This window comes from Pseudophryne corroboree, chromosome 8 (assembly GCF_028390025.1).
Source record: "Pseudophryne corroboree isolate aPseCor3 chromosome 8, aPseCor3.hap2, whole genome shotgun sequence".
Lineage (NCBI taxonomy): Eukaryota > Metazoa > Chordata > Amphibia > Anura > Myobatrachidae > Pseudophryne > Pseudophryne corroboree.
In genome coordinates, this window is record NC_086451.1 from 427,319,972 (window position 1) to 427,347,475 (window position 27,504).

Below are 27,504 nucleotides of genomic sequence, written 5' to 3' on the forward strand. Positions count from 1 at the left end.
TAAAAGGCTCCCGAGGCTTGACGGGAAATGTAGTTCCACCGTGGTACTTGATCAATAGTGAACGGAGGATTCTGGACTACAGCCCCCAGCGGCGCCCGGGGCACTGGGAGCCTAGGCTATCACGGCGGCAGCCAATGAGCAGCGAGAGAGCGGCGGAGGAGGCTGGAACAGGTATGGGCAGAGAGATCATGTTGTTGTAGGGGATTAGTACTGTGCTGCTGCTAATAATGATGGCTAATTAACGGAGCAGCAGCCATTTGTAGTAGGCTGTGGGAGCTGCAGCAGGCTAGGATCTGAGCAGCCAGTGGGTGCTGGGCACATAGGACTCACACACACAGGCTGCAGGGGGGGCATTGGGCATTGATCCTGCTCACACCATTTATGCTACAGTCCAGTCCTTGTCTCACATTCTGGAACATTCCCTTCTCTTGGACTGTACAGGTTTCCCCCAAGGGCCCTTCACTCATGAGTACACTTGCCTGCATGTTGCATCACCAGTTCCTGCATTGCACAGCACAGCTTTCACCATGCACATTTATATTCTGGTGTACAGGAGTCACTGAAAGGGCATTTTCATTACAGCTGGTCATTTACTTAGTAAAGAAATGGTTATGAAACATGGGATATATATATATATATATATATATATATATATATATACACACATACACTCCCGATACCGACAGTATTCAATTTTAAAAAAAGTGGACGCTAGAATTTCAGCGCTGAAAACCCAGCGGCACAGGGTGGTCTAACCTCTAGCTTGTCACTGAGGATGGGGCTGCTGGGAGGCTCCAGGGGTGCTGGGAGGTGTAGTTATCCCTCGCAGCCGGCTCCAGGGTGGATAACACTGGATGGGGGGGGGGGGGGGGGGGGGCACTCACACACACTCATGCACAACAGGTTTGCCAGCACGACTCATGTCATCAAGTTCCCTCGGACTGGCACCCTGATGTTCAGGAGCCTCCCGACCATTCCGGGAGGGTAGGCAGGTATAAATCCACACTTATACACACCCCACACGCACTGCATACTCCTATGTTGCTACAGAGCACCGGCTCCTAACGCTGGAATAAGACCCCACTTCGGAAAGTGAGTAATTACTGACTGATTAAGCTAATTGGTCACTTCCAATTGCTTAATTAGTCCAGAGGGGTTGTGTCGCTGGGGTTCCAGAGCAAGCCCCAGTGATTTTCCCTAAAAACAATGAGTTTAGGAAAAATCAGACTTGCTTTTGAGGTCCTCTAAGTGAATACCGAAACCTTGCAGCTGTGAAAAAAAAAAACAGACCCCCCCCCCCCCCCCCCCAACATAACCATTTCCACCCAGTACAAAGCTTCTCACCAATTTACCTGCAACTGGCTATTGCAGTCACCTAGGCTCATAGATGTCAGAACAGGGAAGGGAACGGGGCGCCCCCCCCCCTAATATTTCAAAGACGACCAGTCAATATTCTGGGTCACGGGTCGCAGTGCGTCCTTTCTCCCTCTCCCTATATAAACAGATATATCTATATAGATATATCTATCTCTGTCAGGTAGGGGGTGTGGCAGGTAAGTCAAGTTGCCCCTGAGGGGGGACAACATTCAGCAATTTAGGTACGCCATCATTAAATTCTATCTTGTCCACCCCCAACCTGGAAACATTGTGGTGCCCCTGCCTGGGATGTATTGATTGGTGACAAATTACAGTTAATGACTTCAGCCTGGATGACTGCAATAGTAAGTTACGTGGTGAATTCGTGAGCAGAGCATTTTGGATGACTGCAATAGTAAGTTACGTGGTGAATTCGTGAGCAGAGCATTTTGGATGACTGCAATAGTAAGTTGCGTGGTGAATTCATGAGCAGAGCATTTTGAGGGTGTGTTCATGCAAGTGCAGGCTATGCAGAGCTACATGTGCACAGGGGTGGGGGGCAGGAATACACTGCCCGCTCTGCATGGGGCAGCGCATACTTTATGTAAAGGGCACCAGATGGATTGTAGCCACGCCCCCTCTTAGCTACCCCCCTCCTCCCTCTTTATCCGCACTGTGTTCCTGCATCTGAGCATTCTATCCACAGTAATGTCTAGAAGCACTACAACTTCCATCATGTCATGTTTTCAGAACTTGATTGTAATGCACGTTTTTATTTTTACTGCAGGTCTTCAATAAGCCATAGAGTCCTAAGGAATAAGGACAGATGGTAAGAATGGCGTCTAAAGCTTAGAAATATCCTGAATTAACTGCATTGTGAACAATCCCCATAGATTTCCGGGGACAAAGCACTGAATCTGGGCTGTCAGTGACCGGTTACATAATAGTCTCCCAGCTAACCTGAAGAGCTTGTTCTGTACTAGGGCTGACCTGGCGTAGAGCAAGTGTCGCGAGCTGGGTGCACACTAATACATATATCACCCAAGCCGTTAAACAGGCAATATATATGTAGTGCATCGGTGGGTGTGTACAGCCGATATGTCTATGAACAACATTGTTCCCAGACATAACGGCTCGGCTCTGCAGCAAGCTGATGCCTATTAGTATAGAAGATCTACAGTCATTTGGCTGACCTCATATGGTTGACATGAAAGGTCGACACTGGTAAGGGTCAAAAGGTTGACATGAAAATGGTCGACACAATTTTAGTTACATTTTTGGGGTTAGTGTGGATAGTTTATTCTTCTGGAACCACTATTTGTAGAAACGCGTCTCCTCGTGGGCTCGCTTTACTCGCTACGCTTTGGGCTCGGTGTCTCGCTTCGCTTGCCACAAGGTTACGATATGTAAGTGTGTGTGTGCTTACCATATCTGCCACTCTGTTGGCAAACATGTCGGCATAATGTGTACCCAGCCTTAATTTCACTCGTTTACTGATTCCGTTCCTTTTAAATAAATTTTGTTCTCCCTATATAGTGGATGAGGCACCATTATTGAGGTTAATTAAATTGCTGTATAGAACAAAAGTGTCTGCACCTCTTTCTGAAATGGACCCTATATAAATGTACAGGGTGGGAAGTACTACGCATCGTATCCACATCTTGCCACTTACCACATACATATTAATCACATACTGTATGTACTTACATATGCGATTAGTATCCCAAAGGATTGCCCGGTAAGAGCTGCCGTCTGTGATGTCGGGACTTCCAGGTTTAAGGCCTGGGAGTGCGCAGAGGGACGCAGCAGCTACGGAGGCGAATTCAATCCCTCTAATACGCCTTTCACATCGCAAAAATAACCCGGTATCGACCCAGCATATTACAAGGGTCAACACGGGTCAGTGTGCGACGTGAAAGGGGCCTAGGAGAATTCCCGGGGTCGCCTGACCCGGTAATTCAACCCGGGTAATAAGAAGGCTCATCTCCCAGCGCTTCCCCCGCTGCCGGCTCCGCCCCCCCGCCGCCATAGCAACCGACCCGGCATATTGCCGGTTCGGGAAGCCAGCGCAAAGGCTCCAATGCTGGATCCCACCCGGGAAGAACCCGTTTCCAATTCCCAGGTGGGATCCGGCATTTGAAATGTGAAAGGGGTATCGGAGGAAATCTCAAAAAGAAGTGCATAGGCTTGTAGTGGGTAACACCACCCACAGATGGCGTTACCCGCCATCTCCGATGTATTCCGGAGCTTGGTACATATGGAAATTTGGGAAAGACCCTAAAAACTGGATTTTCTGGGGTTTTACTGCATTTTAGGCTTAAGTATATCATGCCCACAGGCTGAGAGAACTCCAGGCTGCAGTAGTATAAAAACATGATTTATTAGACCTCAAATAGAAAAAATTTATTTGTATACATTAACTAGTAACAATGTATAAGATAAGATCTATCACAATAAAAACGTTCAAAGATAATAGTTCTGCCAGATAATGCAGTCAGATATGATGTTAGTACAGTAGATGGAGTAGAAATAAAAGAAAATCTTAGCACATATTATAGGAAGTGAGTGTCAGAGATTCCAAGGTGGGAATTCAATTGTTTGAAAAGTAAGTTGGGTGTCTGTATTTTCCTGTCCCCTTCTTCTTTTTTTTTTTTTATCTAACAAACACCCAGCTGACTTATTTATTTATTATTTTATTAACAGTTTCTTATATAGCGCAGCAAATTCCGTTGCGCTTTACAATTTGAAATAACAATAACCAACTGGGTGATAACAGTCATAGAGGTAGGAAGGCCCAGACTTCAAACAATTGAATTACCCCTCCAAAAGTGGCCAAATCTCTGTGGACAGTGGCCTCATGTAGGCTTACCATACGATCTCTTTAAACTGGGGGACACATGAATTACACATGTTCCATGGCTGATTAAAACAAGGTGAAAAGCAGGCTTGAATTAAGTCAGCCACAGAACTTGTGTAATTCATGAGTGTCCTGGTTTAAAGGGATAGTATGGTAAGCTTACTCGTATGTGGTTCTCTCAATGCTGGCACAGTCATAGCTGTATATATTATCTCACTGGTTCTCAAACTCTGTCCGCAGGACCCAAAATAGCTCACGCTTTCCAGGCCACCAACTCACTGACATATTTTAAAAGATCCACAGATGGAGCTAATTATTTTATGTGAGATGATGTGAGGAGACCTGGAAAACATGCACTGTCTGGGGTCCTAAGGGAGGGCCAAGTTTGGGAACCTAAGTGTTAGCTGATAAGTGTTTTTGATACAGCTTTTACACCGAATTGCTAGGTCGCATCCGGGATTTTGTAGCCAGATCCATCCCAGAATCTACCTGTCTGAGACCCTGATCAGACTGGCGCCAGGACTGGGATCATTGATGGATCAGTGGTTACGTGCACAGGAGGCGTTTCTTCTGTTGAGATGTCTCCTGCTTGCCCCTCCTAGAGATTGGATGGAAAATCAGTGCTGCTTGCATGCAAAATTGAACTTCTGTCCATCTCTGAATCAAGCCGTAAATGGCTAATCTTCTATATATAAGGTAGGTGCAGAAAACAACTTAGAGTGATTTTTCCACCTTCAGCAGACACTAATTTGATGGGTCCTACTGCAACTGTTACTATAGGAGATATTTAGCACACCAGAATAGGAAAAGTGGAGGAGTTGCATATAACCAACATTAAATTCTATCATTTGTGTAGTACATTTTACAAAATTATATCTAGATTGTGATTGGTTGCTATGGGCAATACAGTGTTCACACTTACATGCTATGGCCCATATTTTGCACAAAAATGGCAGCTGGGGACTCAGAAAAACAAAAAGGCCGGGCCCCGCAAGGTGCACTGCAACTAGTATACAATTTCTAGACGGCTGCATTTGGAGCCTGGGCCACCTTTCCACATTCTCTTCTTGACCCTGAAGCAATAGCGTCTGGCCGGCTGCGGAGGTCTTATCCTAGTGGTCTCATGAGATGATGTAATTATCTCATGAGACTTACTCCACCACAAAGTGCTGCTGGACAGACGGGGAGCAGCTGCGGAACAACTGCTGCACTGCCAGCCAACAAGGCAACTTTAATTGGCCCTGGAATGATGCTGCGCTCTGCTGAAAGATATACAAGGCCATAATTTAAACCCATCGTATGGTGGATAAGCCTTTCCCCATTAAAATACTGGTATAGCCTTGTGTTCTGTACGATCCCTGGTTTTGCACATTACAATAGCTCTATCTTATAGCTGCGGTACGTGCCAATTGGCGGCTTTGTTGTGGTGTGGTGATCCATCATATTGAGCATATACATATCTAATCCCGGTCAGCTGGAGGTCGCACAAGAACGAGTGGTGAGGGGCTTCGCGCTGTGGTGGTCAGGAGATGAGCAAGTGCACTATGCAGACTGAGAAGGTCATAAACCATATACTGGAGATCATCTACCTGATGACTGGAGAGGTGAGAACTATCCCGCTACCGCCATAAGCTGTGCGTTGTCTTGTTTGTATGCCTACTACTAAAATACATTTATCACTATGGGGGTGATGTATCAGTCAGTGAAAAGAGTGCAGAAGATGGCCATCAGTTTTGAGTTTGCATTCTATAAAATGATAGGACAAAGATGTTTGTCCTCTGATTAACCTCAGTACACCATGTGGCGCGAGACACCTGGTGCAAATGAGCCGCAGGGTCCCGCGTGACTCTGCTAGTTCCAGGCATCTTTTTGAAGTCTGACAGGCAGAGGCTGTCGTGGGGCGGGAGGGGCCACACACACTACTGAGCCTCATTTTGACTTGTTTTAAGGACATTACATCATAGTTGGATCAGCCTGTAGTGTGTTTTTCCACTTTAATTTTGAGGGTGACTCCAAATCCAGACCTCCATGGGTTAATAAATTTGATTTCCATTGATAATTATTGTGTGATTTTGTTGTCAGCACATTCAACTATGTAAAGAACAAAGTATTTAATAAGAATATTTCATTCATTCAAATCTAGGATGTGTTATTTTAGTGTTCCCTTTATTTTTTTGATATATATATATATATACATACATACATACATACATACATACATACATACATATATATATACATATATATATATATATATATATACAAACACCAAAGTAAGCTCACTTAACCTCAACAATTCCATAAATAAATGATGGGGGTTTAGTTAGTGGATTGGCCAATGCACGGAAGCCTGCAAACCGATCTCCAAGGTGCCCCACCTTCATGCAGGTCCTACACTATCACAAAGTCTTAAATATATATATATATATATATATATATATATATATATATAATATATTTATTTTTGGGGGCAAAGTCGCACGGGACTTGTCGGACAGAGAGTTTGGCCTGACAGGAGCAATAATCTAGGACACATCTGTACATTACCCCCTTTGTTTTTTCTCCTATTCTACCAATATTCCCATATGACAGAAACATAGAATTTGACGGCAGACAACAAGCACTTGGTCCATCCAGTCTGGGTAACCCCAACCCTACTTGTACCCTCAACCCTACCAGCCGTGTGGTAACTGCCTCCTTCATTCTAGGAATACATGATTGTGAAGAAGCCAGTCCCGTATAGATGCGTACCTCAGGTTTCGGGAGACTTGTGCCCAACAAGAAACTCCATTGTAGAGATTCCAAGTGACTCGCAGGTTCATCTCAGAGGGGACGCTGGCTCATACCCTTCTAACCAACCCACCCATGGGGCTAGCAGAAACGCGGAGAATACGCTTCTAGACTCCGTCTTCCAGCCACCTGCCGGAGGTGGGCATGTAAGTTTATCACTGGGGATAGGGCTGTGGACTTGGCTTTACTTAATAGTACAATTTACTGGAAAAACTGCTGACATCCTGATCATTACTTTCTCTTTCTCTGACGTCCTAGTGGATGCTGGGAACTCCGTAAGGACCATGGGGAATAGCGGCTCCGCAGGAGACTGGGCACAAAAGTAAAGCTTTAGGACTACCTGGTGTGCACTGGCTCCTCCCCCTATGACCCTCCTCCAAGCCTCAGTTAGATTTTTGTGCCCGAACGAGAAGGGTGCACACTAGGGGCTCTCCTGAGCTGCTTAGTGAAAAGTTTAGTTTTAGGTTTTTTATGTTCAGTGAGACCTGCTGGCAACAGGCTCACTGCATCGAGGGACTAAGGGGAGAAGAAGCGAACTCACCTGCGTGCAGAGTGGATTGGGCTTCTTAGGCTACTGGACACCATTAGCTCCAGAGGGATCGAACACAGGCCCAGCCATGGAGTCCGGTCCCAGAGCCGCGCCGCCGGCCCCCTTACAGAGCCAGAAGCAAGAAGAGGTCCGGAAAATCGGCGGCAGAAGACATCCTGTCTTCACCAAGGTAGCGCACAGCACTGCAGCTGTGCGCCATTGCTCCTCAGCACACTTCACACTTCGGTCACTGAGGGTGCAGGGCGCTAGGGGGGGGCGCCCTGAGCAGCAATAAAAACACCTTGGCTGGCGAAAATACATCACATATAGCCCCCAGGGCTATATGGATGAAGTTTAACCCCTGCCAGAATCCATAAAAAAGCAGGAGAAAAGTCAGTGAAAAAGGGGCGGAGCCTATCTCCTCGGCACACTGGCGCCATTTTCCCTCACAGCTCCGTTGGAGGGAAGCTCCCTGGCTCTCCCCTGCAGTCACTACACTACAGAAAAGGGTTAAAAAAGAGAGGGGGGTACTAATTATGCGCAGTATTAACAATACAGCAGCTATAAGGGGAAAAACACATATAAGGTTATCCCTGTATATATATAGCGCTCTGGTGTGTGCTGGCAAACTCTCCCTCTGTCTCCCCAAAGGGCTAGTGGGGTCCTGTCCTCTATCAGAGCATTCCCTGTGTGTGTGCTGTGTGTCGGTACGTTTGTGTCGACATGTATTAGGAGGAAAATGATGTGGAGGCGGAGCAGGTTGACATGAGACAGCCGGCTACTCAGCTTGTGCCTGTCCAGACGTCTCATAGGCCGTCAGGGGCTCTAAAGCGCCTGTTACCTCAGATGGCAGATACAGACGCCGACACGGATACTGACTCCAGTGTCGACGGTGAAGAGACAAATGTGACTTCCAGTAGGGCCACACGTTACATGATTGAGGCAATGAAAAATGTTTTACACATTTCTGATAATACGAGTACTACCAAAAGGGGTATTATGTTCGGTGAGGAAAAACTACCTGTAGTTTTCCTGAATTTGGGAAATTAAATGAGGTGTGTGATGAAGCGTGGGTTTCCCCCGATTAAAAACTGATAATTTCTAAAAAGTTATTGGCATTATATCCTTTCCCACCAGAGGTTAGGGTGCATTGGGAAACGCCCCCTAGGGTGGATAAAGCGCTCACACGCTTGTCAAAACAAGGGGCTCTACCCTCTCCTGAGATGGCCGCCCTTAAGGATCCTGCTGATAGAAAGCAGGACGGGATCCTAAAATGTATTTACACACATACTGGTGTTATACTGCGACCAGCAATCGCCTCAGCCTGGATGTGCAGTGCTGGGTTGGTGTGGTCGGATTCCCTGACTGAAAATATTGATACCCTAGATAGGGACAGTATATTATTGCCTATAGATCATTTAAAAGATGCATTTCTATATATGCGTGATGCACAGCGGGATATTTGCCGACTGGCATCAAGAGTAAGTGCGCTGTCCATTTTTGCCAGAAGAGGGTTATGGACACGACAGTGGTCAGGTGATGCGGATTCCAAACGGCATATGGAAGTATTGCCTTATAAAGGGGAGGAGTTATTTGGGGTCGGTCTTTCAGACCTGGTGGCCACGGCAACAGCTGGGAAATCCACGTTTCTACCCCAGGTCGCCTCTCAACATAAGAAGACGCCGTATTATCAGGCGCAGTCCTTTCGTTCCCATAATGGCAAACGGGCAAAAGGTTCCTCATTTCTGCCCCGTGACAGAGGGAGAGGAAAAAGGCTGCAGAAATCAGCCAGTTCCCAGGAACAGAAGCCCTCTCCCGCCTCTGCCAAGCCCTCAGCATGACGCTGGGGCTTTACAAGCGGACTCAGGCACGGTGGGGGCCCGTCTCAAGAATTTCAGCGCGCAGTGGGCTCACTCGCAAGTAGACCCCTGGATCCTTCAGGTGGGATCTCAGGGGTACAAATTGGAATTCGAGACGTCTCCCCCTCGCCGTTTCCTAAAGTCGGCTTTACCGACGTCTCCCTCCGACATGGAGGCAGTATTGGAAGCCATTCACAAGCTGTATTCCCAGCAGGTGATAATCAAGGTACCCCTCCTGCAACAGGGAAAGGGGTATTATTCCACACTGTTGTGGTACCGAAGCCGGACGGCTCGGTGAGACCGATTTTAAATCTAAAATCTTTGAACACTTACATACAGAGGTTCAAATTCAAGATGGAGTCACTCAGAGCAGTGATTGCGAACCTGGAAGAAGGGGACTACATGGTGTCTCTGGACATCAAGGATGCTTACCTTCATGTCCCAATTTACCCTTCTCACCAAGGGTACCTCAGGTTTGTGGTACAGAACTGTCACTATCAGTTTCAGACGCTGCCGTTTGGATGGTCCACGGCACCCCGGGTCTTTACCAAGGTAATGGCCGAAATGATGATACTCCTTCGAAGGAAGGGAGTTTTAGTTATCCCTTACTTTGACGATCTCCTGATAAGGGTAAGATCCAGGGAACAGTTGGAGGTAGGTGTAGCACTATCTCAGGTAGTGTTGCGGCAGCACGGTTGGATTCTCAATATTCCAAAATGGCAGCTGATTCCGACGACTCGTCTTCTGTTTCTAGGGATGATCCTGGACACAGTCCAGAAAAAGGTGTTTCTCCCGGAGGAAAAAGCCAGGGAGTTATCCGAGCTAGTCAGGAACCTCCTAAAACCGAGCCAAGTCTCAGTGCATCAATGCACAAGGGTTCTGGGAAAAATGGTGGCTTCCTACGAAGCAATCCCATTCGTCAGATTCCACGCAAGAATTTTTCAGTGGGACCTGCTGGAAAAATGGTCCGGGTCGCATCTTCAGATGCATCAGCGGATAACCCAGTCACCAAGGACAAGGGTGTCTCTCCTGTGGTGGTTGCAGAGTGCTCATCTTCTAGAGGGCCGCAGATTCGGCATTCAGGACTGGGTCCTGGTGACCACGGATGCCAGCCTGCGAGGCTGGGGAGCAGTCACACAGGGAAGGAATTTTCAGGGCTTATGGTCAAGCCTGGAGACATCACTTCACATAAATATCCTGGAGCTAAGGGCCATTTACAATGCTCTAAGCTTAGCAAGACCTCTGCTTCAAGGTCAGCCGGTGTTGATCCAGTCGGACAACATCACGGCAGTCGCCCACGTAAACAGACAGGGCGGCACAAGAAGCAGGAGGGCAATGGCAGAAGCTGCAAGGATTCTTCGCTGGGCGGAAAATCATGTGATAGCACTGTCAGCAGTATCCTTATCGGGAGTGTACAACTGGGAAGCAGACTTCCTCAGCAGACACGACCTCCACCCGGGAGAGTGGGGACTTCACCCAGAAGTCTTCCACATGATTATAAACCGTTGGGAAAAACCAAAGGTGGACATGATGGCGTCCCGCCTCAACAAAAAACTCGACAGGTATTGCGCCAGGTAAAGGGACCCTCAGGCAATAGCTGTAGATGCTCTGGTAACACCGTGGGTGTACCAGTCAGTGTATGTGTTCCCTCCTCTGCCTCTCATACCCAAGGTACTGAGAATTATAAGACGGAGAGGAGTAAGCACTATATTCGTGGCTCCGGATTGGCCAGGAAGGACTTGGTACCCGGAACTTCAAGAGATGCTCACGGAGGATCCGTGGCATCTACCTCTAAGAAGGGACCTGCTCCAGCAAGTACCCTGTCTGTTCCAAGACTTACCGCGGCTGCGTTTGACGGCATGGCGGTTGAACGCCGGATCCTGAAGGAAAAAGGCATTCCGGATGAAGTCATCCCTACCCTGATCAAAGCCAGGAAGGATGTAACCGCAAAACATTATCACCGCATTTGGCGAAAATATGTTGCGTGGTGCGAGGCCAGTAAGGCCCCGACGGAGGAATTTCAACTGGGCCGATTCCTACATTTCCTTCAAACAGGAGTGTCTATGGGCCTGAAATTGGGGTCCATTAAGGTTCAAATTTCGGCCCTGTCAATTTTCTTCCAGAAAGAACTAGCTTCAGTCCCTGAAGTTCAGACGTTTGTAAAAGGGGTACTGCATATACAGCCTCCTTTTGTGCCGCCAGTGGCACCTTGGGATCTCAATGTAGTTTTGGGGTTCCTAAAGTCACATTGGTTTGAACCACTTAAATCAGTTAAATATCTCACATGGAAAGTGGTCATGCTATTGGCCCTGGCCTCGGCCAGGCGCGTGTCAGAATTGGAGGCTTTATCCTGTAGAAGCCCTTATCTGATTTTCCATTCGGACAGGGCGGAATTGAGGACTCGTCCTCAGTTTCTCCCTAAGGTGGTGTCAGCGTTTCACCTGAACCAACCTATTGTGGTGCCTGCGGCTACTAGGGACTTGGAGGACTCCAAGTTGCTAGACGTTGTCAGGGCCCTGAAAATATATCTTTCCAGGACGGCTGGAGTCAGAAAATCTGACTCGCTGTTTATCCTGTATGCACCCAACAAGCTGGGTGCTCCTGCTTCTAAGCAGACTATTGCTCGTTGGATTTGTAGTACAATTCAGCTTGCACATTCTGTGGCAGGCCTGCCACAGCCAAAAATCTGTAAATGCCCACTCCACAAGGAAGGTGGGCTCATCTTGGGCGGCTGCCCGAGGGGTCTCGGCTTTACAACTTTGCCGAGCAGCTACTTGGTCAGGAGCAAATACGTTTGCAAAATTCTACAAATTTGATACCCTGGCTGAGGAGGACCTGGAGTTCTCTCATTCGGTGCTGCAGTCATCCGCACTCTCCCGCCCGTTTGGGAGCTTTGGTATAATCCCCATGGTCCTTACGGAGTTCCCAGCATCCACTAGGACGTCAGAGAAAATAAGATTTTACTCACCGGTAAATCTATTTCTCGTAGTCCGTAGTGGATGCTGGGCGCCCATCCCAAGTGCGGATTATCTGCAATACTTGTACATAGTTATTGTAAAATAATCGGGTTATTGTTGTAGTGAGCCATCTTTTCGAGAGGCTCCTCTGTTATCATACTGTTAACTGGGTTCAGATCACAAGTTATACGGTGTGATTGGTGTGGCTGGTATGAGTCTTACCCGGGATTCAAAAATCCTTCCTTATTGTGTACGCTCGTCCAGGCACAGTATCCTAACTGAGGCTTGGAGGAGGGTCATAGGGGGAGCAGCCAGTGCACACCAGGTAGTCCTAAAGCTTTACTTTTGTGCCCAGTCTCCTGCGGAGCCGCTATTCCCCATGGTCCTTACGGAGTTCCCAGCATCCACTACGGACTACGAGAAATAGATTTACCGGTGAGTAAAATCTTATTTTCATCCACTAGGGGACACTGGAGTCCTATACATTAGGGGTGTGAAGCCTTGAACCGGAGGTGTGGCACAATCTTAAATTAGCATTGTCTGCACAGCCGGCTCCTCCCCCTTCACATCCCTCATCCCTCAGTTTAAAAAATTGTGCTGAGGTGATAGCACGTGGAGCAGCGGAGCTCCTGAAAAGAAAATACTATAGGGGCTGCGTAACCCTAATAAAAGGGGGACAAGGCTACCAAACGTTAACAGAGACAAAGATCCCTATTGAAGGGACCTGCATCTCTGCACAGAAGATCCTCCAACCTTCTAACAGTGAGTACTGGTGAAGGAAAGAGGTAGACATAGAAAAGAGTATCTTATATATTTTTTTTTTTGGTTTCGGTTTACTCCTAAAACAAGCTTAGATTGTCCCCTGATAGATAGACAGCGGGTGCAGAGGAAGGGTAGCGCGACTCAGCCTCTTTTGTCCATAGAACAGGGAGCGACAGCAGAGGCGCGCGGCAGCTGGCAGCCGAAGACGGAGCTCAGGGAGCAGTGCGGCGCAGCTAGAAAGTGACACAGCGCGCGCCGGCTAGATAGTCAGCGGTACAGAGCGCGCCGGAGAGCGGGGAGAAGTGTGTCAGCCGAGCGCTGAGAGGCTCGGCGCACACAGCCAGCGGCAGAAAAGAATTTCAACAGAAAGAATGTCACGATCAACAGAAGCAGCGGGGAAGCTTAACATAAAGGAGCTCCCCACTGTAAAGAAAGATACCTCTCACATAAAAGTTTGGTTTAGAAATGCTTAGGGAGCGCAAAGTTAAGGGGCCATACTTAGTAATTATGGCGCCAAGGGAGATCAGGGATGGGTCATTCCCCTCCCCCCAGAGAAACCAGCAGGGAAGTTGAGCTTAATACAGACTCTGCTCCCCCTGCTGCACTGACTAAATAATACAGTGTTTATTTAACAGATAGTTAGAGAGGCTCCCTATGCTGGTGGAAAATATATATATATATATATATATTAAAAAATATGAGGATCTCCTGAAAAGTAATAAAACTTTACAATTTATATTTTCAAGGGACTTCTGTTCAAAGATCCCGCAGAAAATTCACGGAAGCAAGCGAATCCCAACTCTAACATCGTAGCTGAAATACAGTTGGGGTGTGTGGGTTGAGAGTCGGCTGGTGTTAGAAATTTATTTTTTTCTCTTACTGACCTGTTCCCTTCATAACAAAAGAGGGGTCAGGTAATTACAGCCGGTTCCAATACCTTTGCTTCCGTCATCTCCCAGTTCTTTCGCTTCCTAATTTAAAGGGTGAAAGCGCTGTGTAATACTCCGATAAGGAGTTTAAAGAGAAACAACATGTCTAAGGCTACCAAGACCTCAAAGACCTGCTATGTTTGTACGAAATGTAACAAGAAGAGCACGCGGGTTGGCAGCTCCGGGGTGTGCGACTCCTGCTTAGACAGGGACGCTACACCTGGGAGCAGTGCTCAGGCTAAAGCATGGGAAGATAACCTTGCGAATAGAATCTCCAAGGAGATGGCAGAATCCCGCAAGCAGCAATCAGAATGGGCTGCGGGATTCTCAAAGACGATGGAGGAACTTCTCATCAAATTAACGCCGCCCGCACACGCAGAAACGAGTGTGCGCAGGGCTATTAAAAGAACTCTTCCTATTATAACAGAAACTGAGGAGGAAGAGGGTTTTCTTCTGGAAACGGAAGAAGGTGAGTTAATTGAACCTAACCTAGACGCCGATTTTCCTGAAGAAGATTCGGCAATCTCGGGTCTGGACTCCTTAATTGACGCGGTAAAGGACATCCTAAGCTTTAAGGAAGAGGAAGTCCGGGAGCCAGAAGATTTCGTCTTGTTCGAATCCCAGAAACCGCGAGCAGCCGCGTTCGCCATTCCTAAATCCCTCCTAACTCAGATGGAGGAGGCTTGGAAACATCCGGACAAACGTTTTCAATTTCCGAAACGTTTTCAGGTAACTTACCCCCTACCTAGGGGTGTAATGGACAAGTGGGAGTCTCCACCAGTAGTGGATGCTTCACTAGGGAGACTGTCAAAGAAGACAATCTTGCCAATTCCTAACGTAACTACGTTAAAGGATGCGTCCGACCGAAAAGTTGAGGCTGCATTAAAATCAATGTTTGTAGCAGCAGGTGCAGCGCAGAGACCTGCGATCGTATGTGCTTGGGTCAACAAGGCCATGGGTGCATGGTCCGGCCGTATTGTACAAGCTATTGAGGAGGAGAACAGCTTAGAAGAGATTACACAGTTGGCGGAGCACATTCAAGAATCTGCTACATACTTGCGTCAGGCTTCTAAGGATATTAGCAGAATAGCATCGCGCATATCTGCATCGGCCATATCAGCGAGAAGAATTTTATGGCTCAGAGAATGGCAGGGTGACTCTGACACCAAAAAGGCTGTAGAAGCCATCCCCTTTGGGGGGGAGATGCTATTCGGACCAGAGTTGGACAAATGGATTTCGCAAGCTACAGCGGGGAAGTCCACTTTTCTGCATACCCCTTATACGAGAACCGCTCCACAGACTAGGAGGGGTTACTCGGGACCAGCATTTACTTCGTTTAGATCGCAGTCCTTTCGAGCCAGAGGCAGGGGTTTCGGAACACAAGTACGTGGAGGCAGAGGTAGAGGCCGCTCACAAGCCGCAACCAGAAAGCAGGATAAACCTGCTGACAAGACCGTGGCATGACGGCCTCCCAACTCACCTGGGTTCTCCATTGGTGGGTGGCCAACTGGAAGGGTTTCAGGACACCTTGGCCACGACCTCAACAGAACTTTGGGTGAACAACTTAATCTCTCAAGGATACAAGCTGGAATTTCAACAGAGACCTCACAGTCAGTATTTTACAACAGGATTGCCTCAGTGTCCTCACAAAGCAAGGGCACTAAGGGCAGCAATTCTCAAATTGCTACATGCAGAGGTCATTATTCCGGTTCCCGCTTCTCAGAGAGGAACAGGGTTCTATTCCAATCTTTTTGTCGTACCAAAACCAGATGGGACGGTCAGACCAATACTCAATTTAAAAGTTTTCAACCAGTTTTTAAGAGTCTACAAGTTCAAGATGGAATCAATCCAATCAGTCATTGCAGGCTTAGAGCCAGAGGAGTTCATGGTATCCATGGACATAAAGGATGCATATTTGCATATCCCAATCTGGACTCCTCACCAGGCTTACTTACGGTTCGCACTGGTGAAGGAGCACTACCAATTCCGGGCATTGCCATTCGGTCTAGCATCAGCCCCAAGAATTTTCACGAAGATCATGGCGATCATGGTTGCAGGACTGAGACTGTTGGGGGTCACGATAATTCCTTATTTGGACGATTTACTGATAAAAGCTCCATCTCAGAATCGATTGCTCAAGGATGTTCAGACATCACATCAATTTCTAATTCAACATGGTTGGATTGTCAATTTCAAGAAGTCCAACCTCATACCGACTCAACGGATTCAATTCCTCGGTCTCATCTTGGACACGATCCGATTACGTGTGTTCCTACCAGAAAAGAAGGTACAGGACATACAGGGTTTAGTGGCTCAGGTGCTGCGGACGCAGACCGTGTCTCTGCACCTCTGTGTACAACTTCTGGGGAAGATGGTGGCGTCGTTCGAAGCTCTCCAGTACGGCAGGCTTCATTACCGACCATTCCAGATGAACCTCATTGCTCAGGGAGCAGGCTCACACTGGCTCCTCCATCGGAGAATACGACTTCAACCACAAGTACGGGTCTCCTTGACATGGTGGTCGTTACACAAGAACCTTACAGCCGGCAATTTGGGATTGGAAGATCCTGACGACGGATGCCAGTCTCAGAGGTTGGGGAGCCGTCCTCGAGGACCAGCAGTTTCAGGGACGGTGGACGCTACAAGAAAGCAAATTACCCATAAACATCCTCGAACTAAGAGCAGTCTACAATGCACTTCTCTTAGCAGAAGACCTAGTCATGAATCAGGACATAAGGATTCAGTCGGACAATGTCACGACGACGGCCTACATCAACCGTCAAGGAGGAACGAAGAGCGGGATGGCGTTAAAGGAGGCCACAAAGATCTTGTTGTGGGCAGAAAAAAGAGGCATCATTCTCTCCGCAGTGTTCATTCCAGGAGTGGAGAACTGGGAGGCAGATTACCTCGGTCGCCAGGACATGCATCCGGGGGAGTAGTGCCTTCACCCACGGATTTTCAACATGATTGTGAGACGATGGGGTCTGCCTCAGGTGGACCTCATGGCGTCTCGACAAAACCATCAGCTGCCCAGATACGTGTCAAGGACTCGAGATCCAGCAGCAGAAGGAGTGGACGCATTAACATTTCCTTGGAGTTACAAGAGAGTTTACATATTTCCACCATTCCCACTTATACCCAGGGTTCTGAAAAGAATAAAGCGGGAATGAATGTGGGCCATTCTAATCGCACCAGATTGGCCGCGCAGGAGTTGGTACACCGACCTGCGAGGGTTACTTGCGGAAGATCCTTGGAGGTTGCCTCAGAGAGAGGACCTGCTATCTCAGGGACCGTTCCTACACACCGACCTGAACAGGCTGCGTTTGACGGCGTGGCTATTGAAACCCGGATCTTAAGAAACAGAGGGATTCCACGAACGGCCATTCCTACAATGATTGCCGCTAGAAAGCCGGTCACAGCCAGGCACTACTATAGGATTTGGAGAAGGTACATGGCTTGGTGTCAGGAGCGGGGATGGAATTCCACGAAATTCCATTTAGCTCGACTTTTAATTTTCCTTCAGGACAGTCTAGAGGGAGGACTCAGACTGGGCTCTCTGAAGGTTCAGATTTCGGCTCTTTCCATTCTCTTTCAACAGAGGCTCGCATCTTTGCCAGAGATTCAAACCTTTTTACGGGGGGTTTTGAGGATTCAACCCCCTTTTCGTCCGCCCACGGCACCGTGGGACTTGAATTTAGTGTTAGAATATTTGAAGTCACCAATTTTTGAACCGCTGACAAGAACGGACTTGAAATATCTTTCGTGGAAGGTCACGTTATTACTTGCCTTGGCTTCGGCTAGGCGGGTTTCTGAGTTAGGAGCCTTATCTTGTAAGAGTCCTTTCTTGGTGTTTCATGAGGATAGGGCGGAACTCCGTACAAGAGCAGACTTCCTGCCAAAGGTGGTTTCGGGGTTTCACGTAAATCAACCAATCGTGGTCCCATCCTTCCGGGGTCTCACAGATGAGGACGGGTCATTGGATGTTGTCCGAGCTTTACGAATATACGTACAGGTTACGTCGTCTTTCAGAAAGTCGGATCATTTGTTTGTCCTTTTATGATGGGCCAAAGAAGGGTTGGCCGGCATCTAAGCAAACTCTGTCCAGATGGATTAGACTTGTCATTCGGCAAGCTTACATTTCCTGTGGAAAACAGGTTCCAGTACAGACGGGTGCTCATACTACCCGATCAGTGGGTGCCTCGTGGGCGGCTGCCAGATGTGCTTCCACTACTCAACTTTGCAGAGCGGCGACGTGGTCTTCAGCCCACACGTTCGCAAGATTTTACAAGTTTGATACTTTTGCTTCCGGAGAAGCTAAGTTCAGACGTTTAGTTTTGCAGGCCACCGACAGCACCCCCTCCCTGGGGGAAAACTTTGGGACGTCCCCTAATGTATAGGACTCCAGTGTCCCCTAGTGGATGAAAGAGAAAAGAGGATTTTGGTACTTACCGATAAATCCATTTCTCTGAATCCTCTAGGGGACACTGGACGCCCGCCTCGGTGCTGTCAACCTGCTGTGTTCTAAGTTCTTGTTTTAAACAGTTCGTGCAAACAGCGTTAGTTGTTCGGTTAAGAGTTCTTGGTCGCTGTTTGATATGTTGTATGGTTCGATTCCTCGCCATGGGTTATAGTGTCATATCCTATTCTCTCAGTCAAATTTTTCAAACTGAGGGATGAGGGATGTGAAGGGGGAGGAGCCGGCTGTGCAGACAATGCTAATTTAAGATTGTGCCACACCTCCGGTTCAAGGCTTCACACCCCTAATGTATAGGACTCCAGTGTCCCCTAGAGGATTCAGAGAAATGGATTTATCGGTAAGTACCAAAATCCTCTTTTTGCCAGCTAGAGACACTTGAGACGCTCGGGTAAATTTACTGAAGGTTGATTTTAACCAAGTTATTTATTCATTTTATTTAAAAAAAAAAATGTTTTTTTTATTTTTTTACCGATTTTCAAATCTATCTAAATCCGTGTTCTGTTCGTGGGGTGTAGTACTGCTGACCGCCGGTCAGCTTACCGACGCCGGAATCCCGGCAGCATACCGACGCCAGAATCCCGGCGGGGAGGGGCGAGTGCAGCAAGCCACGGGTTCTATTCCCACTCCATGGGTGTCGTGGACACCCACGAGTGGAAATAGTCCCTGTTGGTCAGCATGCCGACCATCGGGATTGTGACCGTCGGGCTGGTGGAGGAGGTCATGTGACTGTCGGTCAGCTGGCCGGCGGTCACATGAATACCACCCCTGTTCGCGGGGCTAAATTGCACATTTACTAACAGTTTTTATTATACATTTTTAAGTGTCAGTGAACGTGCGTTTAAGTCCCTGAAACCCAACATCGATTAAGATCACTTTAAAATCGAATAAAATTGACCCTTAGTAAATTTACCCCCCTAGAGTGGCTAATATTAACAGTTGAATACTAAGAAAAACACTGTTGCTGCCATTTGACAGCCTATGACTAAATAACCTAACTTAGCAACAGATGTTCATTCAACTGTTCACTGAAGCCAGTGTCTGAGTTTTTTACAGTCGTCTAGGTAACAGATTCTATGGGGGGAATTCAATTCCGGACGAAGAGGGCATGTACGTTCTTGCGCAAGGTCCTAAACTGCGTTTTCTTCAGAACTCAGTCTAAGACCTGGAAGGGGGCCGGGAACGGGGTGTCAACGCCGCGTCTTGTGAGCGTCCATGCTCCGTTTAAGGGGCATGGTCCAGACAATGGAGGCATATCCAAACCATTGCTGGGGCGGGTAGCTGTGGCTGCGTGGCGTCACACACAACTGCAGCGATCAAAAAGATGTCAGGTAGCCGTCTGCCTTCGCAGCTAGGCTGCATAGGCAGGGGGGAAGCCTTAATCGTACGAGCGCATCTCTGTATAGCGATGTGCTCGCATGTTGGCTGGAGCGCAGGATCCTTGCCCTGTGTTGGGTGGCCCCCTGCATGCTAGCTAAAAGAGTTGTTGTTTTGTTACGTCTAGCAAAACTACAACTCCTGCTGAATTAGGTCTCCTATGCGGGCAGAAAACACTTTTGTATGCGACCAGGCTGCCATACAGCATGGCTACTGCTGCGCTGATTCCACCGGGCGAATCAATTCACCGTCAATTAAATTCCCCCCCTATGTATAAATTCATGGATTTATGCGAAGAGCCACGGTCCGTGATGAAGTTAGAAGGGAAATAACTGACATGCTGTGCTTTGCGACTTGGACCTTTTTTAAAAACCTCATGGCTGGTTTTTTTTTTGTATTGTAAGGTGTAGGCAAAGGAAACACTACACAACACTTTATAATCAAAGCTGCGTTGTATAACCTGCGTATAAGTACAGATCTAATTCTGTGTTCTAATTACTTGTGTCCAAGGTGCAGATAAAGTGCGACGACATTGCAATGTACTTGTCAGTGGAGGAATGGGAATATTTAGAAAAGCATAAAGATCAATTCGAAGACACCAATATGGAGAATCGCCCTCTTTATGGTAAGTGTGGTGACCTGAGTCCAAGCTACTCGATCTTGCTAAAAACAATTTCTCTCTCACATAACATTGGGAGACACAGAAACATGGGCCTAGTCTAGCAGAACCCTGTACTCATGGCCTACTTACAGTCCAGGTACTAAGGATACCATGCATGAGCAAAGGTGGATAATTGTTACCTCGGTCAGTTTGACTTACCCACCGGTGCTGAAGCAGGGATATATCTAATGTCCGGACTATGACTGGCCATGGGGACTGGGTTTGGGAAATACTGGGCCTCTAGCTCATAGTTTATGAAGGTCAGACTAAGGCCCTAATGTTGCGTGGTTGTCGTTCGATTTAAAGCGCCAATTTGTTTTAAGGCAAAACCAACATCCTCACCCTTTGTTTATAGGCTCAATAGATTCTGTCGTGTCAGAAACTCCTCTTAGAGATGACTTTATAATAAACCTAGCAATATATATGTGAAGGCACTTAAGCATGATAACACATACATGAATAGTCATGAGCTAACCGTTCCAGTGGGCACAGATACAGGTATGAGTTCCAGGCATGTGATTGGACAAAGAGCAGAAGAATCTGCTTAAGACATGACGTCAAGGTTGTACAAATTAGACAGAAATGGGACACAAGATAGATTATGTTCTAGAGGGAGGGGTTAATGAGAAGCACTAGGTGCAAATAGAACTCATGTGGATGTGGTGGACGGAGGAAGTAGAAGATGACCGTTAAGTCTAGAAGAAGTTGAGCATACAAGCGGAGTTGATGCAACATTTGAAGGGTTGTAAGTTGAGGAAGTCGTAGGGTAAAGTAAGGAGTTTTATAGGTGGGCAGCAGCACAAAAGAAGTCTTGGAGATGTGAGTGGGATGAGGTTATAAGAGGGAAATAGAGTTGAAGGTCAGAGGTAGAGTGTATGTTCTGAGTTCAGGGTTGTATAGAGGTGGAAGTGTTTGTGGGGTCTTGTAGGTGAGGATGAGCAGTGTAGAATCCATAACAGAGAGCACATTTCCTCTGTTAGTATTTACATGTCAAAGTTGATATGTCACATGAAGCCAAAGTTCTCATCTTCTGCACTTTATGGGACCCACGTTTCTGTGCGATTTATGGGGTTAGAAACAATTTTTTATTTTTTTCTAGAGTTTTCCTTTAAATCCTTTTTATTGCAGCATACTGGAGATTTAGATCTTACCTTTCTTGTATGAGAGAAATCTCTTTTTCTTATACGTCCTAGAGGATGCTGGGGACACTTCAAGAACCATGGGGTATAGACTGGATCTGCAGGAGACATGGGCACTTTAAGACTTTGAAAGGGTGTGAACTGGCTCCTCCCTCTATGCCCCTCCTCCAGACTCCAGTTTAGAATCTGTGCCCAAGCAGACTGGATGCACACTGAGGAGCTCTACTGAGTTTCTCTGAAAGACTTTGTTAGGTTTTTTATTTTCAAGGAGATCTGCTGGCAACGGTCTCCCTGCATCGTGGGACTGAGGGGAGAGAAGTCAGACCTACTTCTAATGAGTTTAAAGGCTCTGCTTCTTGGTTACAGGACACTATTAGCTCCTGAGGGTTTGGAACACTAGGTACGCCTAGGGGTTCATTCCCAGAGCCCGCCGTCACCCCCCTTGCAGAGCCAGAAGTCAGAAAACAGGTGAGTAGAAGAAGATAGAAGACTTCAGTGACGGCTTCTGAGGTACCGCACAGCGATCGCGCTGCGCGCCATGCTCCCACACACTGCGGCACTACAGGGCGTGGGGGGCGCCCTGGGCAGCATAAACCTCATAATTTAAGGCTGGCAAAGTGGAATATAAGTGCCTAGGCACTGGATTCTAACCCCAGCCAGCATATGTATCTTAAAAAATAGCGGGGCTGAAGCGCGCCATTAAGGGTGCGGGGCTTAGCCCTCACAGCTCTCATCAGCGCCATTTTCTGTTCACGGAGCTTCAGAGACGCTGGTCCTTCCTCAACACACTGTACAAGTAACAGGGTGCAAAACGGGAGGGGGGGGGCACAGTTAATTTGGTGCAAATAGAAGTTATTATACAAGCGCTACAGGTCTGAGGCTTTATATAATCCATTTCAGAACCGGGATTGATCGCTGGGTTGTGAGCTGGCAAACTCCCTCTGTGTTTCTCTGACAGGCTTTACTGTGGGTCTGTCCCCTATTTGCCCAGTGTGTCTGTGGGTGTCTGTACACGTGTGTCGGCATGTCTGAGGCTGAGTGCTCTTCCCAGGAGGAGACTGTGTTAGGGACACAAACGGCTGTGGGAGTGACCCTGTCGGCACCGCCGACTCCTGATTGGGTAAATGTGTTGAATGCTAATGTGGCTCTTATTAATAAGAGATTGGATAAATGTGAATCTCAGAACCAGACATGGAAGAAATCTGTGGAGGATGTGTTATCACAGGTCCAGACCCCCTCGGGGGCACATAAACGTTCGTTTGCTCAGTTGGCAGACACAGATACCGACATGGACACTGACTCCAGTGTCGACTATAGTGATACCAGATTAGACCCAAAATTGGCAAAGAACATTCAGTACATGATTGTGGCAATAAAAGACGTGTTAAATATCACTGAGGACCCGGCTGTTCCTGATACTAGGGTCTGTATGTATAAGGGAAAGAAACCTGAGGTAACATTTGCTCCCTCTCATGAACTGAATACTCTTTTTGAAAAAATGTGAGAAAATCCTGACAAAAAGTTTCTGATTCCCAAAAGGATTCAGGTGGCGCATCTGTTCCCATCTGGGGATAGAGAAAAGTGGGAGTCACTTCCCATTGTGGACAAGGCTCTATCACGATTGTCTAAAAAGGTGGCTTTACCGTCTCCTGACACGGCTGCCCTTAAGGATCCTGCAGATTGCAGACAGGAAAATACGTTAAAAATAAGATTTTACTCACCGGTAAATCTATTTCTCGTAGTCCGTAGTGGATGCTGGGAACTCCGTAAGGACCATGGGGAATAGCGGCTCCGCAGGAGACTGGGCACAACTAAAGAAAGCTTTAGGACTACCTAGTGTGCACTGGCTCCTCCCTCTATGACCCTCCTCCAGACCTCCGTTAGGATACTGTGCCTGGAAGAGCTGACACAATAAGGAAAGGATTTGGAATCCCGGGTAAGACTCATACCAGCCACACCAATCACACCGTACAACTTGTGATACTATACCCAGTTAACAGTATGAAATATAACTGAGCCTCTCAACAGATGGCTCATAACAATAACCCTTTAGTTAACCAATATTTATATACAAGTATTGCAGACAATCCGCACTTGGGACGGGCGCCCAGCATCCACTACGGACTACGAGAAATAGATTTACCGGTGAGTAAAATCTTATTTCCCTGACGTCCTAGTGGATGCTGGGAACTCCGTAAGGACCATGGGAACTCCGTAAGGACCATGGGGAATAGCGGCTCCGCAGGAGACTGGGCACAAAAGTAAAAGCTTTAGGACTAGCTGGTGTGCACTGGCTCCTCCCCCTAAGACCCTCCTCCAAGCCTCAGTTAGATTTTTGTGCCCGAACGAGAAGGGTGCAATCTAGGTGGCTCTCCTGAGCTGCTTAGAGTAAAAGTTTAAATTAGGTTTTTTTATTTTCAGTGAGTCCTGCTGGCAACAGGCTCACTGCATCGAGGGACTAAGGGGAGAAGAAGCGAACTCACCTGCGTGCAGAGTGGATTGGGCTTCTTAGGCTACTGGACATTAGCTCCAGAGGGACGATCACAGGCCCAGCCATGGATGGGTCCCAGAGCCGCGCCGCCGTCCCCCTTACAGAGCCAGAAGAGCAGAAGAGGTCCGGAAAATCGGCGGCAGAAGACGTCCTGTCTTCAATAAGGTAGCGCACAGCACCGCAGCTGTGCGCCATTGCTCTCAGCACACTTCACACTCCGGTCACTGAGGGTGCAGGGCGCTGGGTGGGGGCGCCCTGAGACGCAATAAAAACACCTTAGAGGGCAAAAAATGCATCACATATAGCTCCTGGGCTATATGGATGCATTTAACTCCTGCCTGTTTTTCCATATAAAAGCGGGAGAAAGGCCGCCGAGAAGGGGGCGGAGCCTATCTCCTCAGCACAAAAGCGCCATTTTCCCTCACAGCTCCGCTGGAAGGACGTCTCCCTGACTCTCCCCTGCAGTCCTGCACTACAGAAACAGGGTAAAACAAGAGAGGGGGGGCACTAATTGTCAGATAATCAAATACAGCAGCTATATAAGGGAAAAACACTTATATAAGGTTATCCCTATATATATATATATATATATAGCGCTCTGGTGTGTGCTGGCAAACTCTCCCTCTGTCTCCCCAAAGGGCTAGTGGGGTCCTGTCCTCAGAGCATTCCCTGTGTGTGTGCTGTGTGTCGGTACGTTTGTGTCGACATGTATGAGGAGGAAAATGGTATAGAGGCGGAGCAATTGCCTGTAATAGTGATGTCACCCCTAGGGAGTCGACACCTGACTGGATGGTCCTATGGAAGGAATTACGTGATAGCGTCAGCACTTTACAAAAGACTGTTGACGACATGAGACAGCCGGCAAGTCAGTTAGTACCTGTCCAGGCGTCTCAAACACCGTCAGGGGCTCTAAAACGCCCGTTACCTCAGATGGTCGACACAGACCCAGACACGGACACTGACTCCAGTGTCGACGGTGAGGAAACAAACGTGTTTTCCAGTAGGGCCACACGTTACATGATCACGGCAATGAAGGAGGTTTTGAACATTTCTGATACTACAAGTACCACAAAAAAGGGTATTATGTGGGGTGTGAAAAAACTACCCGTAGTTTTTCCAGAATCAGATGAATTAAATGAGGTGTGTGATGAAGCGTGGGTTTCCCCCGATAAAAAACTGCTAATTTCTAAAAAATTATTGGCATTATACCCTTTCCCGCCAGAGGTTAGGGCGCGTTGAGAAACACCCCCTAGGGTAGATAAGGCGCTCACACGCTTATCAAAACAGGTGGCGTTACCGTCTCCTGATACGGCCGCCCTCAAGGAGCCAGCTGATAGGAAGCTGGAAAATATCCTAAAAAGTATATACACACATACTGGTATTATACTGCGACCAGCAATCGCCTCAGCCTGGATGTGCAGTGCCGGGGTGGCTTGGTCGGATTCCCTGACTGAAAATATTGATACCCTGGACAGGGACAGTATATTATTGACTATAGAGCATTTAAAGGATGCATTTCTATATATGCGAGATGCACAGAGGGATATTTGCACTCTGGCATCAAGAGTAAGCGCGCTGTCCATTTCTGCCAGAAGAGGGTTATGGACGCGACAGTGGTCAGGTGATGCGGATTCCAAACGGCATATGGAAGTATTGCCGTATAAAGGGGAGGAGTTATTTGGGGTCGGTCTATCGGACCTGGTGGCCACGGCAACGGCTGGGAAATCCACCTTTTTACCCCAGGTCACCTCTCAGCAGAAAAAGACACCGTCTTTTCAGGCTCAGTCCTTTCGTCCCCATAAGGGCAAGCGGGCAAAAGGCCACTTATATCTGCCCCGGGGCAGAGGAAGGGGAAAAAGACTGCAGCAGGCAGCCTCTTCCGAGGAACAGAAGCCCTCCCCCCGCTTCTGCCAAGTCCTCAGCATGACGCTGGGGCCTTACAAGCGGACTCAGGTACGGTGGGGGGTCGTCTCAAGAAATTCAGTGCGCAGTGGGCTCACTCGCAAGTGGACCCCTGGATCCTGCAGGTAGTATCTCAGGGGTACAAATTGGAATTCGAGACGTCTCCCCCTCGCCGGTTCCTGAAGTCTGCTTTACCAACGTCTCCCTCCGACAGGGAGGCGGTATTGGAAGCCATTCACAAGCTGTATTCCCAGCAGGTGATAATCAAGGTACCCCTCCTACAACAGGGAAAGGGGTATTATTCCACGCTGTTTGTGGTACCGAAGCCGGACGGCTCGGTGAGACCTATTTTAAATCTGAAATCCTTGAACACTTACATACAAAGGTTCAAATTCAAGATGGAGTCACTCAGAGCAGTGATAGCGAACCTGGAAGAAGGGGACTATATGGTGTCTCTGGACATCAAGGATGCTTACCTCCATGTCCCAATTTGCCCTTCTCACCAAGGGTACCTCAGGTTTGTGGTACAGAACTGTCACTATCCGTTTCAGACGCTGCCGTTTGGATTGTCCACGGCGCCCCGGGTCTTTACCAAAGTAATGGCCGAAATGATGATTCTTCTTCGAAGAAAAGGCGTCTTAATTATCCCTTACTTGGACGATCTCCTGATAAGGGCAAGGTCCAGGGAACAGTTAGAGGTCGGAGTAGCACTATCTCAAGTCATACTACGACAGCACGGGTGGATTCTAAATATTCCAAAATCGCAGCTGATTCCGACAACACGTCTGCTGTTTCTAGGGATGATTATGGACACAGTCCATAAAAAGGTGTTTCTCCCGGAGGAGAAAGCCAGGGAGTTATCCGAGCTAGTCAGGAACCTCCTAAAACCAGGCCAAGTGTCAGTGCATCAATGCACAAGGGTCCTGGGAAAAATGGTGGCTTCTTACGAAGCGATTTCCATTCGGCAGATTCCACGCAAGAACTTTTCAATGGGATCTGCTGGACAAATGGTCCGGATCGCATCTTCAGATGCATCAGCGGATAACCCTGTCTCCAAGGACAAGGGTGTCTCTCCTGTGGTGGTTGCAGAGTGCTCATCTTCTAGAGGGCCGCAGATTCGGCATTCAGGACTGGGTCCTGGTGACCACGGATGCCAGCCTGAGAGGCTGGGGAGCAGTCACACAGGGAAGAAATTTCCAGGGCTTGTGGTCAAGCATGGAAACGTCATTTCACATAAATATCCTGGAACTAAGGGCCATTTACAATGCCCTAAGTCAAGCAAGGCCTCTGCTTCAGGGTCAGCCGGTGTTGATCCAATCGGACAACATCACGGCAGTCGCCCACGTAAACAGACAGGGCGGCACAAGAAGCAGGAGGGCAATGGCAGAAGCTGCAAGGATTCTTCGCTGGGCGGAAAATCA

The 27,504-nt window shown here is 47.9% G+C and overlaps 1 protein-coding gene across 4 annotated transcripts in view; it reads left to right on the forward strand.

Moving 5' to 3' along the window:
- Nucleotides 1-40: 40 nt before the first annotated feature.
- Nucleotides 41-27,504, forward strand: part of LOC134949427 (uncharacterized) — an 86,110-nt gene continuing 58,646 nt past the window's right edge. The window contains exons 1-5 of one of the 4 annotated variants that reach the window (XM_063937991.1): nucleotides 41-171; nucleotides 2,144-2,185; nucleotides 5,688-5,817; nucleotides 6,922-7,149; nucleotides 20,401-20,515. In XM_063937991.1, coding sequence (XP_063794061.1) covers nucleotides 5,743-5,817; nucleotides 6,922-7,149; nucleotides 20,401-20,515 — 418 coding nt within the window. In that variant the 5' untranslated portion in view covers nucleotides 41-171; nucleotides 2,144-2,185; nucleotides 5,688-5,742. Of the gene's footprint in view, nucleotides 172-883; nucleotides 993-1,758; nucleotides 1,822-2,143; nucleotides 2,186-5,687; nucleotides 5,818-6,921; nucleotides 7,150-20,400; nucleotides 20,516-27,504 lie in introns of those variants that run through there. The other 3 variants (XM_063937988.1, XM_063937989.1, XM_063937990.1) reach the window with 3 other exon arrangements.